Source organism: Eumetopias jubatus, unplaced genomic scaffold, assembly GCF_037043125.1.
Source record: "Eumetopias jubatus isolate StellerSeaLion01/CBP00866 unplaced genomic scaffold, mEumJub1_p1.0 scaffold_2, whole genome shotgun sequence".
NCBI classification, from domain to species: domain Eukaryota; kingdom Metazoa; phylum Chordata; class Mammalia; order Carnivora; family Otariidae; genus Eumetopias; species Eumetopias jubatus.
The window spans coordinates 182154508-182174610 of record NW_028274808.1 but is presented as its reverse complement, the minus strand read 5'-3'; the positions used below and the strand labels follow the sequence as shown (position 1 = coordinate 182174610).

General features: G+C 47.1%; 1 protein-coding gene across 1 annotated transcript in view; it reads left to right on the top strand.

Annotated features, from left to right (window-relative positions):
• ANAPC4 (anaphase promoting complex subunit 4) overlaps window positions 1-7840 on the top strand; it is a 36730-nt gene extending 28890 nt beyond the window's left edge. The window contains exons 22-29 of the mRNA XM_028087845.2: window positions 2987-3084; window positions 3674-3735; window positions 3814-3852; window positions 3952-4053; window positions 4884-4958; window positions 6043-6216; window positions 6857-6980; window positions 7482-7840. Coding sequence (XP_027943646.1) covers window positions 2987-3084; window positions 3674-3735; window positions 3814-3852; window positions 3952-4053; window positions 4884-4958; window positions 6043-6216; window positions 6857-6980; window positions 7482-7709 — 902 coding nt within the window. The 3' untranslated portion in view covers window positions 7710-7840. The remainder of the gene's footprint in view (window positions 1-2986; window positions 3085-3673; window positions 3736-3813; window positions 3853-3951; window positions 4054-4883; window positions 4959-6042; window positions 6217-6856; window positions 6981-7481) is intronic.
• The last annotated feature ends 12263 nt before the right edge of the window (window positions 7841-20103 follow it).

The window sequence follows — 20103 nt, the reverse complement described above, 5'->3', positions numbered from 1 at the left end:
ATGATCCAGCATTACTCAGGATGCAACACAAAATAGCAACCACTAAATATATCAGAACTTCATTATTTTAGATGCAAATATTTTTGAAGTTGTATTTCTTTGCTTTCTCACAGAGTAATCTGATCACAGCCTGTCAGTTTCTTAGGTCCCTAGGGTAATAGCCCCTCCCTTAATGCCCCCAGGAGCCTAGGGGGTAGACACCTGTTATCCCCATTTCCTAACAAGGAAGCTGAAGGTCAGAGAAGGCCCAAGATTACACAAGCTGGTACCTGATGGAATTAGGGTTCTGCTGACCTCAAAGCCTGAGTTTTTAACTTGACTCGGTGGTAACCTCTGCCACTCTGTCTGGTTGCTGTTTATCTGAATAAATGAATGAATGAATGAGGATGGATGGGGGAAGGAGAGAATTCTCTGAAGCTCAGAACTTGGCTTGCTGCTCTTTTGTTTTAATGCTAGAAGTCCAAATTCTTTTTCAGAGCAGGACATTTTGTATTGCTTGAGATCTATTAATGTCAGTTAGTTATTGAATGGAGGGAGAATAAAGCTATTGCTGTTTAATCAGGATGCATCCCCAGCCTAAGGAGGGCTCATGGCAGTGTGCCAGGAATGGTGGCACCTGAACCCTGTCTGGGAGTGGGCTAATACTGGTCCTGGGAACTTGGATGGGCTAAAAATAGGCCCTACCCCTTTTTTCCTCACATCTTCTATGACTGAACAGGAAGGCCTAATCTTAGCTAGGAGCATCATATTTAACCAAGATAACACTTCGTATTATTAACTCCCATCTCTTAAATGCTCAAGGTTTTTTTAGTATGTGAATTGGAACAAGCTCATTAATTCTCCCGTTTCTTAGTCTAGTGTGAAGAAATACAGACTCTCATTATGGAACTGTTTCTGTTTTTTTTTTTTTTTTTTTAAGATTTATTTATTTATTAGAGAGAGTGTGTTGGGGAGGGACAGAAGGAGAGGGAGAGCGAATCCCGAGCAGATTCTGGGCTGAGCATGGAGTCCACTGCAGAGCTCAGTCCCACAACCCTGAGATCATGACCTGAGCCGAAACCTGGGCTCAGATGCCCCACCGACTGTGCCACCCAGATGCCCCATCATTGTGGGACTGTTAAGAAAACTTTCACGAAACTTCTTTCTAGCACTTTGCAAAAATCATGTGCTAACTATCTGCTACATGTACTTTCTCAGGGTACATGAGGGAGCGTCGGTGTTGTACGATGGGTGAATGCTGGTGCTCTGGGCCGCGGGGGTTGGAACCTGCTCTACGACTTCCTCGTAGTGTGGCTGAGAGCAGACCATCTAACCTCTCTGTGCCCCAGTTTTCTCCTCAGTAAAACAAGGACGATAGTAGTGCCTCCCTCGAAATGCTGTTGTGAAGATTCAGTAAATGTAGGTAGAGCACTTGTTGCCTGGCTCATGGCTCCTGAGCAATCAGGATGCTATCATGTGAGCTGTTGTTACTCAGAACACTTTTGACACTAAAATGGGAGGTTTTTCCTCCTGAGACCAATTCTGACACCGACTGGGTGTCCTGCAGTTGCGTTCTGATGCTAACTACCCAGACTCCACAACTTCCATGGCTCAGTCCCACAAGACTGCCTCCGCTTCCAACTTCAGGCCTAAGGATCGGGTCCCTGGGTGGCCCACATTTCTGTCCCCACAACCCCTCACCGCCTTTCAGGTTGGTAATTTGCTAAAATGGTTTACTGCTTTATTATAAAGATACAAGTCGGAACAGCCAAGTGGAAGAGATGCATAGGGCAGGGTATGGGGAAAGGGGCTCAGAGCTTCCGCGTCTGCACTGGGCATGCCACCCTCCCAGCAGCCGGAAGCTGTCTGTTCAGGGGTTCTTTATGGGGTGCGATGGATTAAACCATTGATTCCTGGTGATTGGATTCAACTTCAGCTCCTCTCCCCACCCTGGAAGTTGGGGGATGAGGGCCAAAAAGTCCAGGCTTCTGTCGGGGCTTAGTCTTTCTGGTAATCAGGCTTCATCCTGAAACTATCTAGCGATCTACCCAGATTCGCCTCCTTACACCAAAAGATGTTCCTGTCACCCCTATCACTAAAGAAATTCTGAGGGTTTTAGAAGCTCTGTGCCAGGAACCAGGGACAAAGACCAGATATCTTTCTCTGCTCCCACAGCATCTGTCACCTGTGGGGAGCTTAAAATGTTAACTGATTAAAACCCATTTTGTCCAGCATAGCTGGGATATGAGATGCCTCGAGTGAGGGAAGCCTACAGAGCTCAGGAGAAGAGGGTGGTGGGCCTGGGAGCCCGAGGGTTGGAGTCACAGGTGTGGATTCTTCATCATTTTCACACTGGACAAATTGCCCAAACCTCCTGAGCCTCATTTTTTTAATCTGTTAAGTTGGAGAGTGCGGTGCTTACTTTTACAGCTGTTGTGAGCAATAGAAGTAACAGATAGAAAGGAATCTCGCGGAATCGCTACCAGTGAACGCTGAATTATGTATTACTTTCTACTGGTAAAGTAGCCTTTTGAAAAGTAAAGTGCTTATTTACATAGCACTAGGGTCTTGTCTCTTGTTTCTGTTTTTAGTATTACACTCTTGGAAAACAATACTGGACTGCTGTTGTCACTCCACTGTGGCAGAGTAGAGAACGAACTCTATTATGTGTCTTGTGGTTCCCAAATCACCCTTTCCTTCTTATACCCAGCAGAAGCATACTGTCAGATTTGGGTGGAGAAAATAGAAAAGAGAGTATCGAGCTGCTAGGACTCGGCCTGCAGTGGGTGTGGTGGGTTTTAGTGGGCCAGCGGCAGGGGATGAGGAGAGAAAGGCGGGAGGCCACAGTCATGTGTGGTGAGGTTGTGTGAAGGGATAATGAAGCGACCAGGGAGATAGCTGCCACCAGAGATGCGGTGCGGGCTGCCTCAGACAAGAGATTATTTTCTCCTAATCATTTGGTTTAATACAGCTTTGTGTTTTTGTTTCTCTTCTTGTTCGAAACCAGAAAGTCCTTTGCTGTTTCCATATTATCCTCGAAAATCATTGCATTTTGTGAAAAGGCGGATGGAGAACATTATTGATCTGTGCTTGCAAAAACCAGCAGTAAGTTTGAAAAAGAAATGCGTGCCTTTGTGGAGGAGGGAGAATATCTACAATATGGGGCTCACTTATGTAAACGATCACAGTTACTCAGGGGAGCCGTATGAAAATGCTGCTATTCACCTTTTGGCTAACAAAAATGGCAGGCTCCTTGGGCTCACCCTAACATTTCCTCTTATCGTTAGTTTCTTACATAAACTAAAAAGTGAACAGATAACAAGGTTATTGAGAGTGTTGGCTTCCTTATTATCTTATTTGTTCCCAGAACAAACTTCTTGTAAATGGTCTTGGCTAGAGAGCTGTCTTGTGTCTAGCTCACTGCCGCAGGAGGGCAGGTCTGTGCCTTGAGACAGGGAGATGGGCTGGGAGTTCTTAGTCTGTGCTTCTTTCCCGTGTTCTTTTCAGAGTTTCTTCTGTCTCTTTTCCTTGCTGTTAGGACTGTCATTGAAGTTTCTCATGTGAAAGCTTGGTGATCTGGATGGTTTTTTACTAGACTTGAGCAGTGAAGGTCAGGGACTTTCTGTAGATGTAGAATACATACCTGTGTGTATGTAAATGCTTTAATGGGATTGTTTTAATCTATTTTATTTAGGATGTCATTGGAAGATCGATGAATCAAGCAATCTGTATTCCGTTATATAGGGATGCTAGAAGGTAATTATGTTTACTTTTTGGGTGGTAAAATTCAGCGGCCAATTTAATTTTTTCTTACCTTTTTTTCTTTTTTTTTAGTCAGGACTGTACACGCAGATTATTCAAATTTCCCTTCCTGTAAGTGTGTGTTTCTCCCCATCTCATGCAAGCAAAACAGTTTCGTTCTCTACTGTGACAGCTGACTATCATGTTTTGACATTAAATTTTTTTCCTTAGGTGGAATAATAAAACCTCAAACCTACATTATCTTCTTTTTACTATTTTAGAAGATTCACTTTATAAAATGTGCATCTTAAGGAGACATACTGATATTTCTCAGTAAGTATTAATCTAAAGTTTGAGTTCGAGAATGAGAATGTATTATTTTTAATAATAAACATACAGTTTCCCTCCCCTACATTTTGGAGTTCAGTTAAGCTACCTTATGACTTTAGGCTTGTCGCTGAACTGTTCTTAGTCTTAGTTTTCACATCATTAAGAGGATAATGCCAAATCAGGAAGCTATATGATCCCTTCTGAGTCTAGATTATTAATGGTGTACAGGTATAGCTGTGACTTGCAGAGTTTCTTTAGCGTTAGGAAAAATACAACAGTGGAACACTCAGGATATTATCTCATGAACTTGTAGCTGTTCAAAACCGTGGTTTGGGTTCCTTATAGAAAGGATTTTTGCCTCAGGCTAGGTATGCCTTTCATTAAACAAGAGGCCTGCCTATAGAGACTTCTTTTGAGAATCTGAAGTAAAAGTTCTAAAAAATAAATCTCATACAGAATACGTGTTTCTCAATGTATTCGTTTTTAGTATCTCAAATGGTTTTTAATGTGAATTTGAAGGAAATGTTTTGAGACCCAAGATGGGGCCAAAGAGAAGTAATTTGGTTGTCCCAATTGTCCTTAATTTTATAAGGTATCTACCTACTTGAGTGACTAAGATTTTAAAGCAAGTTGTAATTTTGATGGAGGTTTGTCTGTCCAGGTGTTTAAATTAGCTGTCACTGTTGCAGAATGAGCATAATGGTATTTTGGGTCTGGGACTTGGCAGTTTAGGTAAATATACTAACACCGACAATCATATTCTTTCAAGCATTTTGATTATTGGCTATCCAGGTTGTTCCACAGTCTCTTTTTTCTCCCCTTCTTTCTTCAAGATCTGTAAGTAACGGTCTAATTGCTGTTAAGTTTGGGAGCTTCACATATGCTACAACCGAAAAAGTGAGAAGAAGGTAAATCTTGAATCTTGTTTGGATGAGATTTTTTTTTTTTAAGGTTAATTTTTTTTGTTTTAATATGTTTTTAAATGTTTATTTATTCATGAGAGTCAGAGAGAGAGAGGCAGAGACAGAGGGAGAAGCAGGCTCCTCGCCTAGCAGGGAGCCCGATGCAGAACTTGATCCCAGGACCCCGGGATCATGACCTGAGCCGAAGGCAGACGCTTAACCATCTGAGCCACCCAGGTGCCCTGGTTGAGATTGTTTACATGTACAAATGATATGTACAGAAATGTGGTTAGACTCAGGTACAGTGATGATGTCATGCCCACGAGGCCTTTGTAACTTGCAGCAGAGGGCACAGAATTGCTCACATAGCTTATACTTTGATTGACTTCACAATTGAATAGAACCTTACTGCCCTTTAGGGGTTTATAGAGCCCTGGTTTCCCGTGATTGATACTTCTGAGCTCCCCTGTCTGTTATGAAAGCAAGGTGGCTCCAGGGGGCATGTGGCTGAAGTTCCTATTACGACCAACACTAACGTGAGGTGGCCTCATTCTCCCTGCTCTGGGATGTTCTTAGGATATAAAAGGGTAACAATACCAAAGTTGTCCCTGAGGCTGTGGGGTGGACACTCATCACAGGCCAATTTTTTTCTCACTCTCTTTTCCTTACATAAAAGGAGATTTTTATGAGAATGTCTTTGAAGTTGTTGTTACTTTTCCTCTGTCAGTCTTATTTTTACTTCTCAGTCTAGTTAGCTCTGTTTGTTTAGGCAGTATATCTACAAGGTGCCATTCGTGGAATTTCCATAGCCTTAAGGCCTGACTATTGGTATCAGGAGTTTTCTGGAACTGTGAACCAACCTCACCCAGATTTTTCTTTTTTCATGATGACCTGTTTTTAGGGCCTAGTTCTATTTGTGAATAATCACTGCAATCGGTAACTGATTTTAATGCAAACTCATGATGTATTTTTAGTGTACTAGTGTAGAATGTCACTTGGTTTTTGTTGTATTAATTTTTTGCGTGGTACCACAGTACTTCCTCAGTAGTCCTGATCATCTGTGATGTAACAGAACGTCCTTCACTTCTAGTGCCTACAGCTGCTTAGACGCACAGTTTTATGATGATGAGACCGTAACAGTAGTTCTGAAAGACACTGTGGGGCGCGAAGGGAGAGATAGACTCCTGGTCCAGTTGCCGTTGGCTTCAGTGTATAATGGCGAGGATGCTGCAGAATATCAGTTCACTGGGGCTTACTCCACAAGGTAACTAACTCATCAGTAAGAAAGTCTTGCTGACCTAACGGTTAAATGCTTTTGAATGTGTATTGTACATTCTAGCTCCTTAGGCATGCTAGACAGTGCTTACTAGGGATAGGAAAGTCAGCTGAGCAGAAGTACTTTTCTTTAAAAAAATACTGACTTCAACAGCTCTTCTGCCCTTTTGCTTTATAAATAAATCAAGAGTATTTGCTCAAATAAGGTGGGGAATTATTTGGAGTGGTGAATGGGACTTCTATGCTATTTTTAAGGGTAGCATTAACCCCAGTTAATGATAGAATTGGTTATTTTAGATTTGCTCCTAGTGGTTTCCTTCTAGAATTAGGACGTCAGTAGCCACATGGAGGTACACAGCTAACCCTAACCCTTCTCTAATTTAAAAAATGTGTCTGTTTGCTTTCCTTGAGCTGGAATCAGAAACCTTAGTAAGGCACCATTCTGGCTATTTGGAATTGCAGTATTTTCCTAGGATATAGGAAAATACTTTTTAAACAGTGGCTGATAGAATTATTTTGGAAATGGGAATATTGGTAGAAATCGAACCCATGGTGGATCCTAATACTACCCCTTGTAACCAGGGAGAAGATCGCCTTTTCATTCCGGGCTTGGTTTTTCCCCTCTCCAGGCTAGATGAACAGTGCAGTGCTATTCCCACACGTACCATGCATTTTGAGAAGCATTGGCGATTACTGGAAAGTATGAAAGCTCAGTATGTTGCTGGGAACGGTTTTCGCAAAGTGTCCTGTGTGGTAAGTATTTACAGATTGTTTACTGACTGAGAGTAACAGGAGGAAGTGACTTTGGATCTATAAGGTCCTTTCAGAAAGTGTAAACATTTTGTGGTGTATTGCTTTTATTGATTATGAACATGTTGTAGTCTTAGCTATGTAGCTTTCTCATTCTCAGAAAGCTGACTGAGGAATACAATTCTAGATGTTATTTATTTATTTATTTTTTGAGTAGTCTCGACACCCAACATGGGGCTCGAACTCGTGACCCTGAGATCAAGTATCTCATGCTCTTGCGACTGAGCCACTAGGCACCCCTAGATTTTAATTATCATGAAATTGTCACTGTTGTATATAGAGATTCTTCTCCAGCAAATGAGGCTAAGTTTAGTGATTTTGTTGTAAATTGATGGGAAAATAACTTTCATACAAAGCCATTCTTTAAGCTTCTGATTTCTTATATATTATGTATTAGTTCAGCCATTAATTCAGAGAGTCTTTATTTGACCTTTTCTTCTCCAGTTAAGCTCAAACCTCCGTCATGTAAGAGTATTTGAAATGGACATAGATGATGAATGGGAGCTTGATGAGTCTTCGGATGAAGAGGAGGAAGCCAGTAATAAGCCCATGAAGATAAAGGAGGAGGTGCTGTCGGAGTCAGAGGCGGAGAACCAGCAGGCCAGAGCTGCTGCCGCAGCTCCAGATGTAGTCATCAAGGTGGAAAAACTTGACCCTGAGCTGGACTCCTGATCTAGTTTGCCCTTATTTTGTATGTTCTCGGTATGTCAGGGAGGACATGGGAGATGGACAAAGATGTTTTGGACCACTTCTAATTTTCTTTGTATAACAAAGAAATAAACCATACATTTTATTTTTCCTTATTCTGCCTCAGCTTCTCAGTAGTAGAGTCACTATGATAGACTTTTTTTTTTGCTGAGATTGCTTTTCAATACTGTGTGCGTGCAGAACTCATGTTTAAAGAAAACATAAATTGAATGTGAGGAAAATTTCAGTCTTTTCTCTTAAAAGGTGTCAGGAATCATTCCTATATCAAGCAGAAATTACATTTAAATAGTCATTCATCACTGGAAGTCTTGATGCTTTAATATTTTAAAAACGTAGATAACATTTATTCCTCCTTTTCCATCTTCCCCTTTCTAGTTGATTCTCAGTCTCCAGAATGCTTTCCAGAATTATGTTTTCAAAGTTATACTGCCTTAGTGTAATGCTAAATAAGCCAGAAGATGGATACTGTCCTTATGATCTAAACAGCAAAAACACTGCTTGACACCTACATAATTATCTCATTTTGTTACTGGATTTGAGCTCTGAATCCTTTGAATTGGCAGCATTTAGATGTGTCTTTTTCCTCTGTTTATAATTGGTCAGAGACACATGGTGGCTTTCTGTGCAACGCCTTATGAACACAAGAAACATGGGATCAACTAAGCGTAACTTAACATTAGTGCAAATGAGCTCCTATTGATTTCCTGGTGCTCATTCCTAAAGTTGGGTAGTATTCTCATGAGACTTTCAAAGAGTTTCCGTTTTATATATGAATTCTAGTATCAGTTCACCGATAAATGAAAGCTTCACTTTTTGAAGCTTTAAATATCTTCAGGCAGGAAAATATACTATAACCACATGAGTGGGTAACTGCCGGATTCTGTGTCATTTGTCTGTTTCTTTAATAGTACCTGTTGCACTTGGATTTTAGGTACATCATGCTTTAGATACTCCAGGTACCTCAGTTGGTCTGATCTGTGTCGGTTTTGAAGGGAAAACTGACAAGAAGCCACAGTTGTGTGCGTGAGCTTGGCGATTAGAACTATGATCTTCAGGATCCTGGCTGTGACCGCGTGCGGCCTTGCACATAGCAGGCCTCGAACACGCTTAATATGTAATTTACATAAATGCTTCTTGGTGGTTGGTCAGTTTCATGGCATTGTGCAGATGTCTTGAATTAGCTTTTGTGAGCAAGAAAGGTAATCTCTCAGGCAACATTACAGCTTGTTAGATTAAATTGCAATTTCACAATGAGCCACCAGTTCTTTATTAGACAGTAATCTGTCCCATGTGACTTCAGCATGAAATTTATAAAGAGTTTTTGATATGTGCATGCTTGCTTTCTGCAGTTCCAGCCTATGGATGAATTGAAACCGAGACTCCCACGCTCTGCCATCATCTTGAACCAGGCATCAGTACTAGTTCTACTGATGTACTAGCTATCCCTTATCATCGAGTTAAATAATTGTGAATCATTCCTAATTTTAGGAGGATAGTTTCTTCATTAATGATTTTAATGTATATGATAAATGATTTAGGAACTGGATTTGTATTATATCGAAGTAGAAAAGTTTGAACTGATATCTGAATTCCTTTTTAAGTTTTAATAAGTGTAGTGCAGATAATCTGTTTTATCATTATATTTTTAGACGTAGGCTATGATTTCCACACTGTCAGGAACTCTGCTTTTAATACTTAGAATTTGAGCATTATAGACTATCACTTCTGGTTTATTTAGCAGCAGATGTGGAATTTGAGTTTTGAAAGTGGGACATGTGGGATCCTGAGTGCTGGGCACTGGCACACACAGGCTGCGCGTGGAGTTCTGGGCCCTGACCTCCATAGAGTGGAGATAATCAACTACCTGTCTCAGGGTTTGAGGACCAAATGGGTGTCCTAGAGCTTTGTGGTTGGCACACAGGAGACACCTGATAAAGATCAGCACTTAATAAAATTCTGTGCTGCTCTTTTCCAGGATAAGATGTGTTGATATTTTAGGAATTCAAATAGCCTTTTTTTTTTTTTTTTTTGGTGCCCGACTTAATGGGATTGTGATAATAGTCTTGCTAATTCTCTGGCTCTGTAGGTTTGGTTTTTTTTTCCTTTTGTTCTTGACTTTTTTCCAAAATAAAAAATTTTACACTTAGCAAAATGCTAAAACATTTTATCTTCTTTATTTAGAGCATTTGAATATAAATGTGAAGAAAACTATTTATTATAGTATAACCTTGGGTTTATGACCCCATAACTAAGGAATGCCTCTTAGATATAGGTACAGACATAGATGTCTGAGTTAATCTAAATACTTGCAGTTCTCGAGGAAATCCAGCAAGCAAATGTGCTACATACTTCTAGAGGATGCCATAATTGAAATCGTGGGTTGCATGAGTTTTCCAGGGCAAATCAATTTCTTTGGTACCTCTTGCATTTGTGACAATTATTATAGACTGATTGCATTTATTAGAATATACATTTGTCCAATATACCATTTTTCATTCTCACTGAGCAGAGGGAGATGGTACTTAGGATTATACTAAGTCAAGGTCATAGGAACCTTAGAGCATGAGAGTAAGGATTATTTTAGAGCAGGAAGTAGTACGTGAAGTCTTAGGAACATTCAGTTTAGAAATTCTCAATTATTAAAGGGTTGGTCCTAAGAAAATGAATTATTAATTTATAGATAATGTTTTTCACTTTCTGGGCTCACTGGAACAGGATCTTCCATGAAGCACACACCATCACATCAAAACTTCCTGGGCCGGTGATTAATAATACACATTTATGGGGGCCACCCAAGACCACTTGGAATGTGGAGACAGGGCCCAGGCCTGCATTTTTAACAGCTCACCTGATCTTATGCCCACTGAAGTTGAGAACCTTTATAGTCTATGGAAGCTATTTTTTAGTAATTAGACGTTTATCATTTTTTAATTAAAAGCTGCTCCCTTAGATGCATTGAAAACGGATATATTTTTTTCCTTACAGATGACCCTGATGTGATTAATTTTACATGCAACATGCTCACAGTTCTGTAAATCTGTTTAAACAACGGCGGGCCTAATTATCCCAAGTCTGGGCACTGCAGCGTGTAGAACCCAATCCCAGAAGGCCACAGTTCAGCCTTAAGCCCACGTTCCACCAAGTAGTAGATGCCGAGTGTGTCTGTGTGGGCCAAGCAGGCTGGCTAACCGGTGATTACGGCTCATCAATGACACCCTCGCTCTGGGGTGTGCAGTCAGACTAAGCACACAGCACCCCCAGGCGCTAAGTGGCCTGTGTGGTGGCTGCGGTACGGGTGGTCAGTCCACCCCGCGGCATGGCCGTGTGACACTGTGCGGACTGGCTCCATAGATGCTTTCAATGTTAAAACAAGGAGACAAGTTTGTAATTCGTGCCTCCTGCCCTTCCAACTGCCAGTGTTCCCATATCCCCCCAGCCAGGCTGGAAACCTTAGGAACTGTTTTTATTCAGTTCTGTATTCCTGATTCCTGTTGCAGAGTGACCATGATTATTTTAATTTGTATTTTTTCCACTTTTCAGATAGCAGAACTGGGTATTTATTTTCCTTTTTTTTTTTTTTTTTTTAAAGATTTCATTTATTTGAGAGAGAGTGAGCACAGAGAGAGAGGCAGAGGGAGAAGCAGACTACGCTGAGCAGAGAGCCTGGTGCGGGACTTGATCCCAGGACCCTGAGATCATGACCTGAGCTGAAGGCAGACACTTAACCGACTGAGCCACCCAGGCGCCCCAGTAGAACCGGATATTTAGGAGCCCAACTAGATACTATAAACTGATACCCACGACTGTCAGCATGTCAAATGATGCGGCGAAAATGTTCTCACATTGGTAACATGTTGCTTCCCCTTTTTCCTTCCACCACTTAGTTTGCACCACTGTGTCCTGCCCGCCTGTTGCAGGAAGAGGTGTGAAGGATAAAATTTAATATGTGTATGGTACGGTTTGCTGTCTTAGCTTGTAAAGTCAAGATCTCTGAGTCACAGAGTGCACATGGAAGGGGCGAAGACCATGGCCGTGGGGTCCTACGGGGTGTAGAGCTCATTGTCTCCCTGCTGGGGGAGGAGCCATCGGAGGAGATGTGGAAAGAGTGGTCCCCGGAAGCAGGTGGAGACCCAGGTGACGCCTTTAACGGAAACCTGGTCAGGGGAGCCTTCATGTCCAGTGCTGCCAAGAAGTGGAGGAAGGGAATGATGAGGATTGGCTAGTATGTCTGAACACTTGAGTCATGGTGGTTGCATCTGCAGCAGCTTTCAGTCCTGTGAGCATGTTGCCCCCGCAGTCTTCCCTGGCAGCCATCTTGGGACTTTCCTCTGGCACATACTGGCTTTCTTTCCTCTTCTTGGAGGAACCGGATTCTTTCTGCCGTTTGCAGAGCTTTGGGACGTGCCGTTTGCCAGGAATGCCTTTCCCTAACACTTCACAGGCTTACTCCTCACGTTAAATTCCTCAGCCAATGTCTTCTTCGGGAAAGCCCACTGAGATTTCAGGAGTCTCTCCTCCCCTTCCCTGTCATGCCAGATGTCCTGATTTGCAGTTATGGCCTAATCTGGTGCTTATCTTATTGCCTAAATTGGATTATAAACCCTGTGACAGAGATCATGCCCATTTGTTCACCTCTTCATACCCAGTGCCTACCGTAGTGCCTAGCACATGGTAGTTGCTCAAGAAATACTGGATGATCGGCTTACCAAACATCCTAGCATACAGCAAAGTGGACACTGGTTTGAGATCCAAAAGAAATTATCCTGAAATTTTAACATTACAGTGCTTCGAATTTGTTCACAAATGGGTGGTACCCCCAAAATTGCAAACTGATTGACAGATTACATTCGTCTCCATAAAAACTATCATGGTTGGCCCAGGCTGTGCCCCTGAAAGTGACAATTACCGATCTTCCGGGAGCCTCTCCTCCACCCAAATACTAGTGACCTTACACCTAGATTTCCAAATCAGAATCCCTCATCTTCAGCTTCCACATAAATTTTAAGGCCTCTGTTTTTGTAAGCTTAAGAAATCATGTATTTAAAAGATGACTTTTAGTTAAAAAAAAAAATCAGTCATGACACCGACAGGCATAGTTTCCCAGGGTGGCGGTGGCAGGAGCCCGTTGGGAGTGGGTGTGGGTGTGGGGCAGGGGTGAGGCGAGAAGCAGAGCTGCCCACGGGGGCAACGCACGAAGAATTTTGCTGAAGAGTAGGAGGGGGCATGAATGGCATCAGGGAGCTTTAAAAAAGACCGATGACACAAGGCATATTTATACATCCACAGCAGTGACGTGCTGAAGGGGGAGAAACTGACCATGTCTCGAGAAAAGGGGAAGCGTGAGAGTGAAATCCTTAAGAAGGCAAAAAGCCTGAGAGCCAGCGACCAGGGGAGGGCTCAGCATTGGGCTGGAGCACGATGTCCCTTGCACCCTAACGGGGGCTGTGTGGGGACACAGGCGGGCGGTACGTACAATTTCCCCTGGGAACTAGGTGTCACGGTCTCAGCAGAGAGCCACGAGCAGTGACTTCCCCCCTGCTTGCTGGGGAACTGGGAATGTCGAGGGCGCCCTGGAGACATGGTGTCCGTTCCACGGGATCATTTTCTCCCGCTGGGGTGTTGGGTTTAATCCGGGTTCGGGTTTTGTCAGCCCATTACGACCAGGCAGAGGGGGCGAGGGTGTTGGGAAGGTGGTACCACAGTGACAGGGCGGTGGCTCGGAGGGTGGAGAATTGTGGAATTTTGGAATCAGTGGTGGGAGCACAGGGAGAGACGGTGGCTGGAGAGGGCCATTTGCAGTGACCCTTCCAGAGGAGGTGGAACGCCGCGTTTCCTGCAGTGCGACTCTGGTGCTGGGGGCTGTTCCCCGCCCCCCCGCCGCCGGCCCCGGCAAGGAGGAGGGACTCACCAGAGCTGGGTAGGTCAGGAACGGAGTGGCCAGGGTTTCAGGAAGGCCGTGACAGTCACCAAACAGTGACAGCAGTGATGGTGGGGAAGGTAGGAGGGCGTGGACCTGAGGTCACCCGGGAGTGGCAAGGATAGGAGTGATTGCGACAGAAGAGAACCGGAAGCTGTCTGTGCTTCCAAAGGCCTGGAGGGAGTCAGCGACTCACTTACGGTCACTTGGGGGCTGGTGAGGCTGGGCTTCGAACCTAGGCAGGCTGAGGCCCAGCCCGGCTCCCGAGCCCCAGGCCAACTGCCCCAGAGGAGCTGGAAACACGTGCCCACGCTTAGAGGGACGCGGTGCAGCATAAGATATGAAGCCACACGTGAGCGTGGAGAGTGTAATTCGCGGATCAGCCACAGGTTAGTACTTCTTCCATCTGGGCCATCCATTAAAGGCTGTAGCTGAGGTGAGATCAGAGGCCGCAGCTGCCCCCGCTGGCTCCAGGAGGCCGTGGCTCGGGTGGCCGTCCCGCCTAATCCTGTCCTCGGTGCATGCTGTTGGCGGAAACAGTTATGTGGCAGAACATGGCGACTGCTTAGGACCGTGGGCTCGGCTCAAGGGCCAAACAGGGCCCCGGAGGAGCTCACACTGAACCATCCGCCTTCCCCCCGCCGTGTGAAGGTGCACGTCAGCGTCTGCTGGCTCTGCGTCTGCAGACCTGGCCCTGGGAACCCGTGGGTCTGCCAGGTTGTATGTGAAAATCCCGAGTGCTTGGGGTTGCAGGCGCTCTGGGGCCAGGTCTGAGGCTGGTCGTGATCAGAGGGTCCCTTCCTGCACCCGTGGACGCCCATCCCCTTCCTCCTTGTCTACATGCGGCTTGTCGAAGTTCTCCTACGCAGACGTCTGTCCCAGAGGAGGAACAGCATGGGAAGGACCGCGGGATCCCGTAGAATCCTCTGATTAGCTCTGCGATCAAGGCATTGCTACCCTTATTTTACAGAAAAGAAAATAAGTTCAGAGGGTTTCGCTGTGTCTCAATCGCAGTCGTAGGTGGTAGAGCCAGGATGCAAAACTGACGATCGAAGCCCAGATAACAAAGATTGCTAACCGTGTTTGAGGGCTTGGTAGGAGCCAGGCGCCGTGCCCAGCACCGCTCGTGAATAGGGCATTGATGCCCCGCCACAGTCCCGCAAGGCAAGTGCTCTTACTGACACCATCCCTGTTTCACAGATGAGGAAACTGAGGTGGAGGGCAGTTTTCTAACCTGTCCATGGTAACGACACGGGCAGCAGGGGGTGGGGTAGGGGTGTGAGGCCAGGCGGTGTGGTGCAGGGCCCTCGCATCTGGGGTCTGTGTTGTTCGGAGATCCCCCTCCCCGCCACCCCCCCCCCCCCCCGCCGCCACCAGCTGCCTTGCCCACAGCCATCTCCTGAGCACGGTCTTCCCAGAGTGGCCTGGTCACCATCATATCTGTGCCTCGTGGACCGATGACCACGAGGCTTCCGCTCAGGCTGAGCCCCTTCATTCAGGATTGCTGTCAGCTCTGTGAGGAAACAGGCCGCGAGGGAGAGCAATGCTTTTTCTCCTGCAGACATGGGGGTGGCAGGTGGTCGAGTCAGGACACGAACCCCAAGTTCTGACCCCCAAGGGGAGGGTGGTTTCCTCCCAGGCAGTACTGCCCACAAGTAGCCACCCGTGTCGTCTTCCTTTGCCTCCTGAGGAGGTTCTGGAATGTGTGTGGCCCAGGTGTCAGCGAGAGAGCCGTGCTTTCTCCCCAGCAGGGCCCAGTTCATCAAGATTGTGTTGCATTTCGTTGGTCTGCAGACTCGCAGTGGGTAAGGGCCCACAGAAAACGGAGAGCAGGCGAGCTTGGCGGGGGGGGGGGGGGGGAGGCAGGGAATTGATCCTCAGAATGAAAACATGGGCCAAGCAGAGGGCGGATTTGCAGTTTGCGGTGGGAAAACCATAGAAACCAGAACAGTCAGCTGTGAACCCCGAGGAAGACAGCCTCCAGGAAATACAAACTAGGAAAACACACTTGGGCCATTAATTATAGGCTAGAAGCTGTGATAATGCAGTGTCAGGCAAACACCGGGGACGTCTTGTGTCTTTAGACAAAGTAGCTCAGAACATCACACACCCATGATCCTATTTACTCTCCCGACAGGCAAAGGGGGGTTTGATGGGGTGAGACAGGCTGGGGGGTGGCAGAGCGGGGCATATAACAATGCAGCTTCCATTTGAGAAGTGGAAGTCAAAGGAACAAATTTGCAGATTGGCTCAGCAATGCCACTCACTCAAGATCCGTGCCCCCTGGGAAGCCCTGCCCCTGAAACTGGTGGGGATCTGGGCCCACTCCAGTTCTGTTTGGGAAGCCACAGCGCCCCCTGGTGCCTGAGAAGTCTAACTTGAGCCCCCAGTGGGCCAGTGCCTGAGGCTCCCAGCCCGCAGGGCCAGGTCCACAGAGTTGAGCCATCCAAGGTAGGAGGGACTGCTCCCCACGGCCACGGCCACCACCACGGCCACGGCCACGGCCACGTGCATTTCTGAGGGTGCTCTATGGGAATGCCTCCACCCAGGAGGGTCGCCAGGCAGTGCTCTGCCAGGGATGGACATCCCAGAGGGGGAGACTGTGTGGGAGGGTCCCCGCCCGGAGGCGGGGTCCCTGAGGCGGGGTCCCTGAGGTCTTCTTGGCTCGCCGGTGGGAGGATGGTCGGAAATCCCAGCAGAGGGCAGTAGTTGACTTGTTTGCGCAGTTCCTGTGAGGCTCGGTTGGGCGACAGGTGGGTGTGACCTGGGGCCTCGTGCGCGGAAGGGCCAGGCTTAGTTGGGGCTAAATGAAGACCAGCCAAGTGAGCCCAAGCAAAGGCTGTTTACTCCGAGCAGGGGGTCAGCTGCTGTCACCTGTGTGTTGGCAGAGAGACTCGAAGGTGGTTGGGGGGGGTGGGGAAGCTTTGTAGGGGAGCCGAGGGTAGGGTCCTGGCCGGGAACCTGAAGGCGGGCAGCCTGGAAACTGGGCAGCCTCTGGGACCCGTGCGGGGCGCAGGTTGGGCGCTCTCTGGTTGGTGCCAAGTCGGAAATGGGAGCAAACACTAAGGAAGCTGCTGGTTAGTGATCAAGTCCCGGCCACTTGGGGTGGGTTGGTACAGGCGTTATCGTTTGGCCCCCTGGATTGTCACTAGAGAGAGCAGCATGACTTCCTGCAGGAGTGACGGCTACCAGGCTGGCTTCCTGGGCTGAGCGTGGTGGCTGAGGTGCTGGTGTCCTGGGCAGGCTGCTGCAGGCTGTGGGTCAGAGCCCCCCTTTTATATACGGTCCGGCTGCTGACTATCCATCTGTATGTTCAGGCTGTCACCCTGCTGTCGCCGCCTGGGGATTCTGGACAGGGGTTTCCATATTTTCACGTCACCCTGGGCCACGTAAGTGCCATCCTTCCTGTGTTCATCTTTGGACTCATGACCAGGCAAGCTTTTATGTGGTTTTGGGGGCAGGTGATCGAGCTGCAGTTTTCAACTTTTACTTAGAATGGGAGACAGTACTGTCCCCAAGTACTGAGGGCCTCCCGGGGGGGCCCAGGCCCGGGCACCGAGGAGAACGCCCTCGGGGCCTGGCTGACGTGCCCTTTTCCTTTTCAAGCTGGCAACCCCTCCTCCGGTTTGCTCTTTCCATCCTGCCGTGGCCAGGCTGTGTGAGTCTGCTGTGGGTGCGGGCCACAACGATCATCTACTTCGGCTCCAATCTTACTAATTTGGGTCCTGTTCATTTTAAGTAGAGAAGTTTTGGTCTATTTTTGAAAAAAAAATTTGCTAAGCCAATGCACTGTACAAAAAGTTTGCAGGGAGAAGGGTAATATTTCATTGGTTGCCAGGAAAATTTTCAAGGACCTCAGCAGCACCGTGTTATATACAAAACCAGTGTAAAATCTTTTTTTTTTTTTTTTACAAGTGTAAAATCTAATTTCAAGGCATTCTTTGGCTATTCCTGTGTTGGAAGAGGTCATTAAGAGGATGTGACCTCTCGTTGACCCATGAGCTGGGCCCAGGCAGTCCCAGGCTCCCCACCCCCTTCCCTGACCTTGGAATGTACTTTCTGTCCACCGTTCCCACAGAGGGAGCTGTTTCAAGGAGGTAGCCTTGGTGTTGAGACCATCTGGATGGTCTATGTAACTGAACCACGTCAAGGTCTCCACATGGTTTTACGGATGTAGTGGGCAGAAGTGGTGGTGGCAGGGGCGGGGGGTGCAGATCTACTGGTCTTGCAGCTTTATGACACCTGCCACCTACCAGCCTGGAGTGGCCTGACTTGCTTCAGTCTCTCTTTGCCCTCTGCACATGGGGCCAATTTTGGATTTCACCTGGGCAACTCCCAAGGTTTGCAAATCCACATCCTGGCAGTGGCTCTCCCGGCCCACCACTTGTCCACAGAGCCACGTCAAGGCCCCCTGAAATTCTCAGAAGCAAGAAAATGGAAACTTCTTACAATAATTTGCTAATTTGGGCTCACTGCAAAAAAAAAAAAAAAAAAAAAAGCGGTGTGTGGCTTTTTAAACCCTTGCACAGAAGTGTTGAGGCTTCTCTGTCTGTATTGGTCTCTGCTCCCCGTTACAGTTCTCCCAGGGTCACCCAGCTCCCCTCCATCCCCCGCCCATGCCAGGCCCTCTGTCTTACCACCCTGCACGAAGGCTGCCTCCTCAAGGAGCAGTCCCCCAGCCCCTTCCCCAGTCCTGACAGAGCTCTGGGGGGCAGACGGAGCCAGCTCACAGGCCACACTCTGCCACTTAGTAGCCACGAGGCCTTAACCAGTCTGCTTACCGTCTCTGAGCCTCATCTTCCTCGTCTGTGAAATGGGACAGTGGTCCTGCACCGCAGGGACCCAGGCCCAGACCCACATTCTGTAAACCTGCTCACTTGCGGGGCTAGCTCTAGATCATCACCGTCACCTCGCTGCTTTGGTTCAAGTTTGCTTTCTGGTCAAAGAAAATATTCCCATTTCCTATGACTTTGGACATCTGTTCTGGCTGTGCGTGCCCTCCAGACTCTCAAAGGGTGACAGTCTTTTTCCACTGAGGGGATTCAAGAGAATATGCCACCGGGGGCTGTGGAGCTGCCAAGGAGGTCCTCCCTAAACTTGTGGAAAGGCAGCGGTTTGGGTTGGAGTAGAAATGTGGCCTCCCCCGTGGCCTGCCCCGTGGCCATTTTCAAGGAGCAAGAGCTCATTTGCATGCACAGGCCTGAGGGAAGGAAGAAGCCGCCTTACTCAGAGTCACACCTCCGAAGTGGAGTATCCGGGGGAAGGGACATGGACACTGTAAATGGCATGGATTAGTAACCAGCAGCCAGGGGCACTGCCGCCTTCCTCCACAGCCAGTGTCCCCCCTCCCCAGTCCCCCCGTGACGCTATCAGTTTCAAGACTGTTGCATCTGGCTGGTCCTGGCGTGGGTGACTCGTGGGACAATGCGGTGGTGATGCTTTGCAAACACCTGGTGCTTACCTTGGTGCCGAGTGGCCAGAGAAATGCAGTCAGTGCGGGCGCCTGGGTGGCTCAGTTGGTTAAGCGACTGCCTTCGGTTCAGGTCATGATCCTGGAGTCCCGGGATCGAGTCCCACATCGGGCTCCCTGCTCAGCAGGGAGTCTGCTTCTCCCTCTGACCCTCTTCCCTCTCATGCTCTCTGTCTCTCATTCTCTCTCTCTCAAATAAATAAATAAAATCTTTAAAATAAATAAATAAATAAAAGTCTTGCTTTCTTTAAAAAAAAGAAATGCAGTCAGTGCTCACTAAATGCCTTGCCTGGCCATGTGTCCCCTGCCCCAGTTTCTTGGTGACCTCGATCTCCACCCCCCACCCCCAACTCGGTACTTTGCAGCCTTCACAAAAGTCTCTGGGAAGCCTAAGGAACACCTGAGTGACAGACTAGAAAACAAGACTCAGATGCACTTTCTTTTGATTGAACCAAACCCAAGGGTTTTTCAAACACAAGTACCAGGCGTCTTAAAATTGATGTGGGAGATGACTGTCAAAAAATGTACGCAAACCAGGCCGAGCCTTTTGTCCTGCTCTGGTCTTCCCGAAGCTGTCACGGCTGGAGCCTGCACCCCCTCCATCAGCACCCCAGGATCCCCTTCACCTCTGCTTCCTGGATCCCTTCCCTCCTCTTTCTGAGTCAACACCCCCCGCCCCCCGTTTTGGGGGGAGCACATTTTCCAGAAGCTTCCTGAGGAAGGGTACATGACAGTAGACTTTGAGACATCTTGTCTCTGCAAATGTCTTTGCTGTGACATCCATTGGCACTTGGGTTGGGTGCACGTTTCCAGGTTAGAAACCGTTTCCCCTCGGGGTTTAGAAGGCGCTGCTCCCTTACCCTCTCCCAGCCGTCTGTGTTGCCGGTGATCTGTGCTTCCTACGTGATGACCTGGGTTGTGGTTTTGTGTCTGTTTTCTCCTCTGGATGCATTTAGCATCATCCCTCCCCC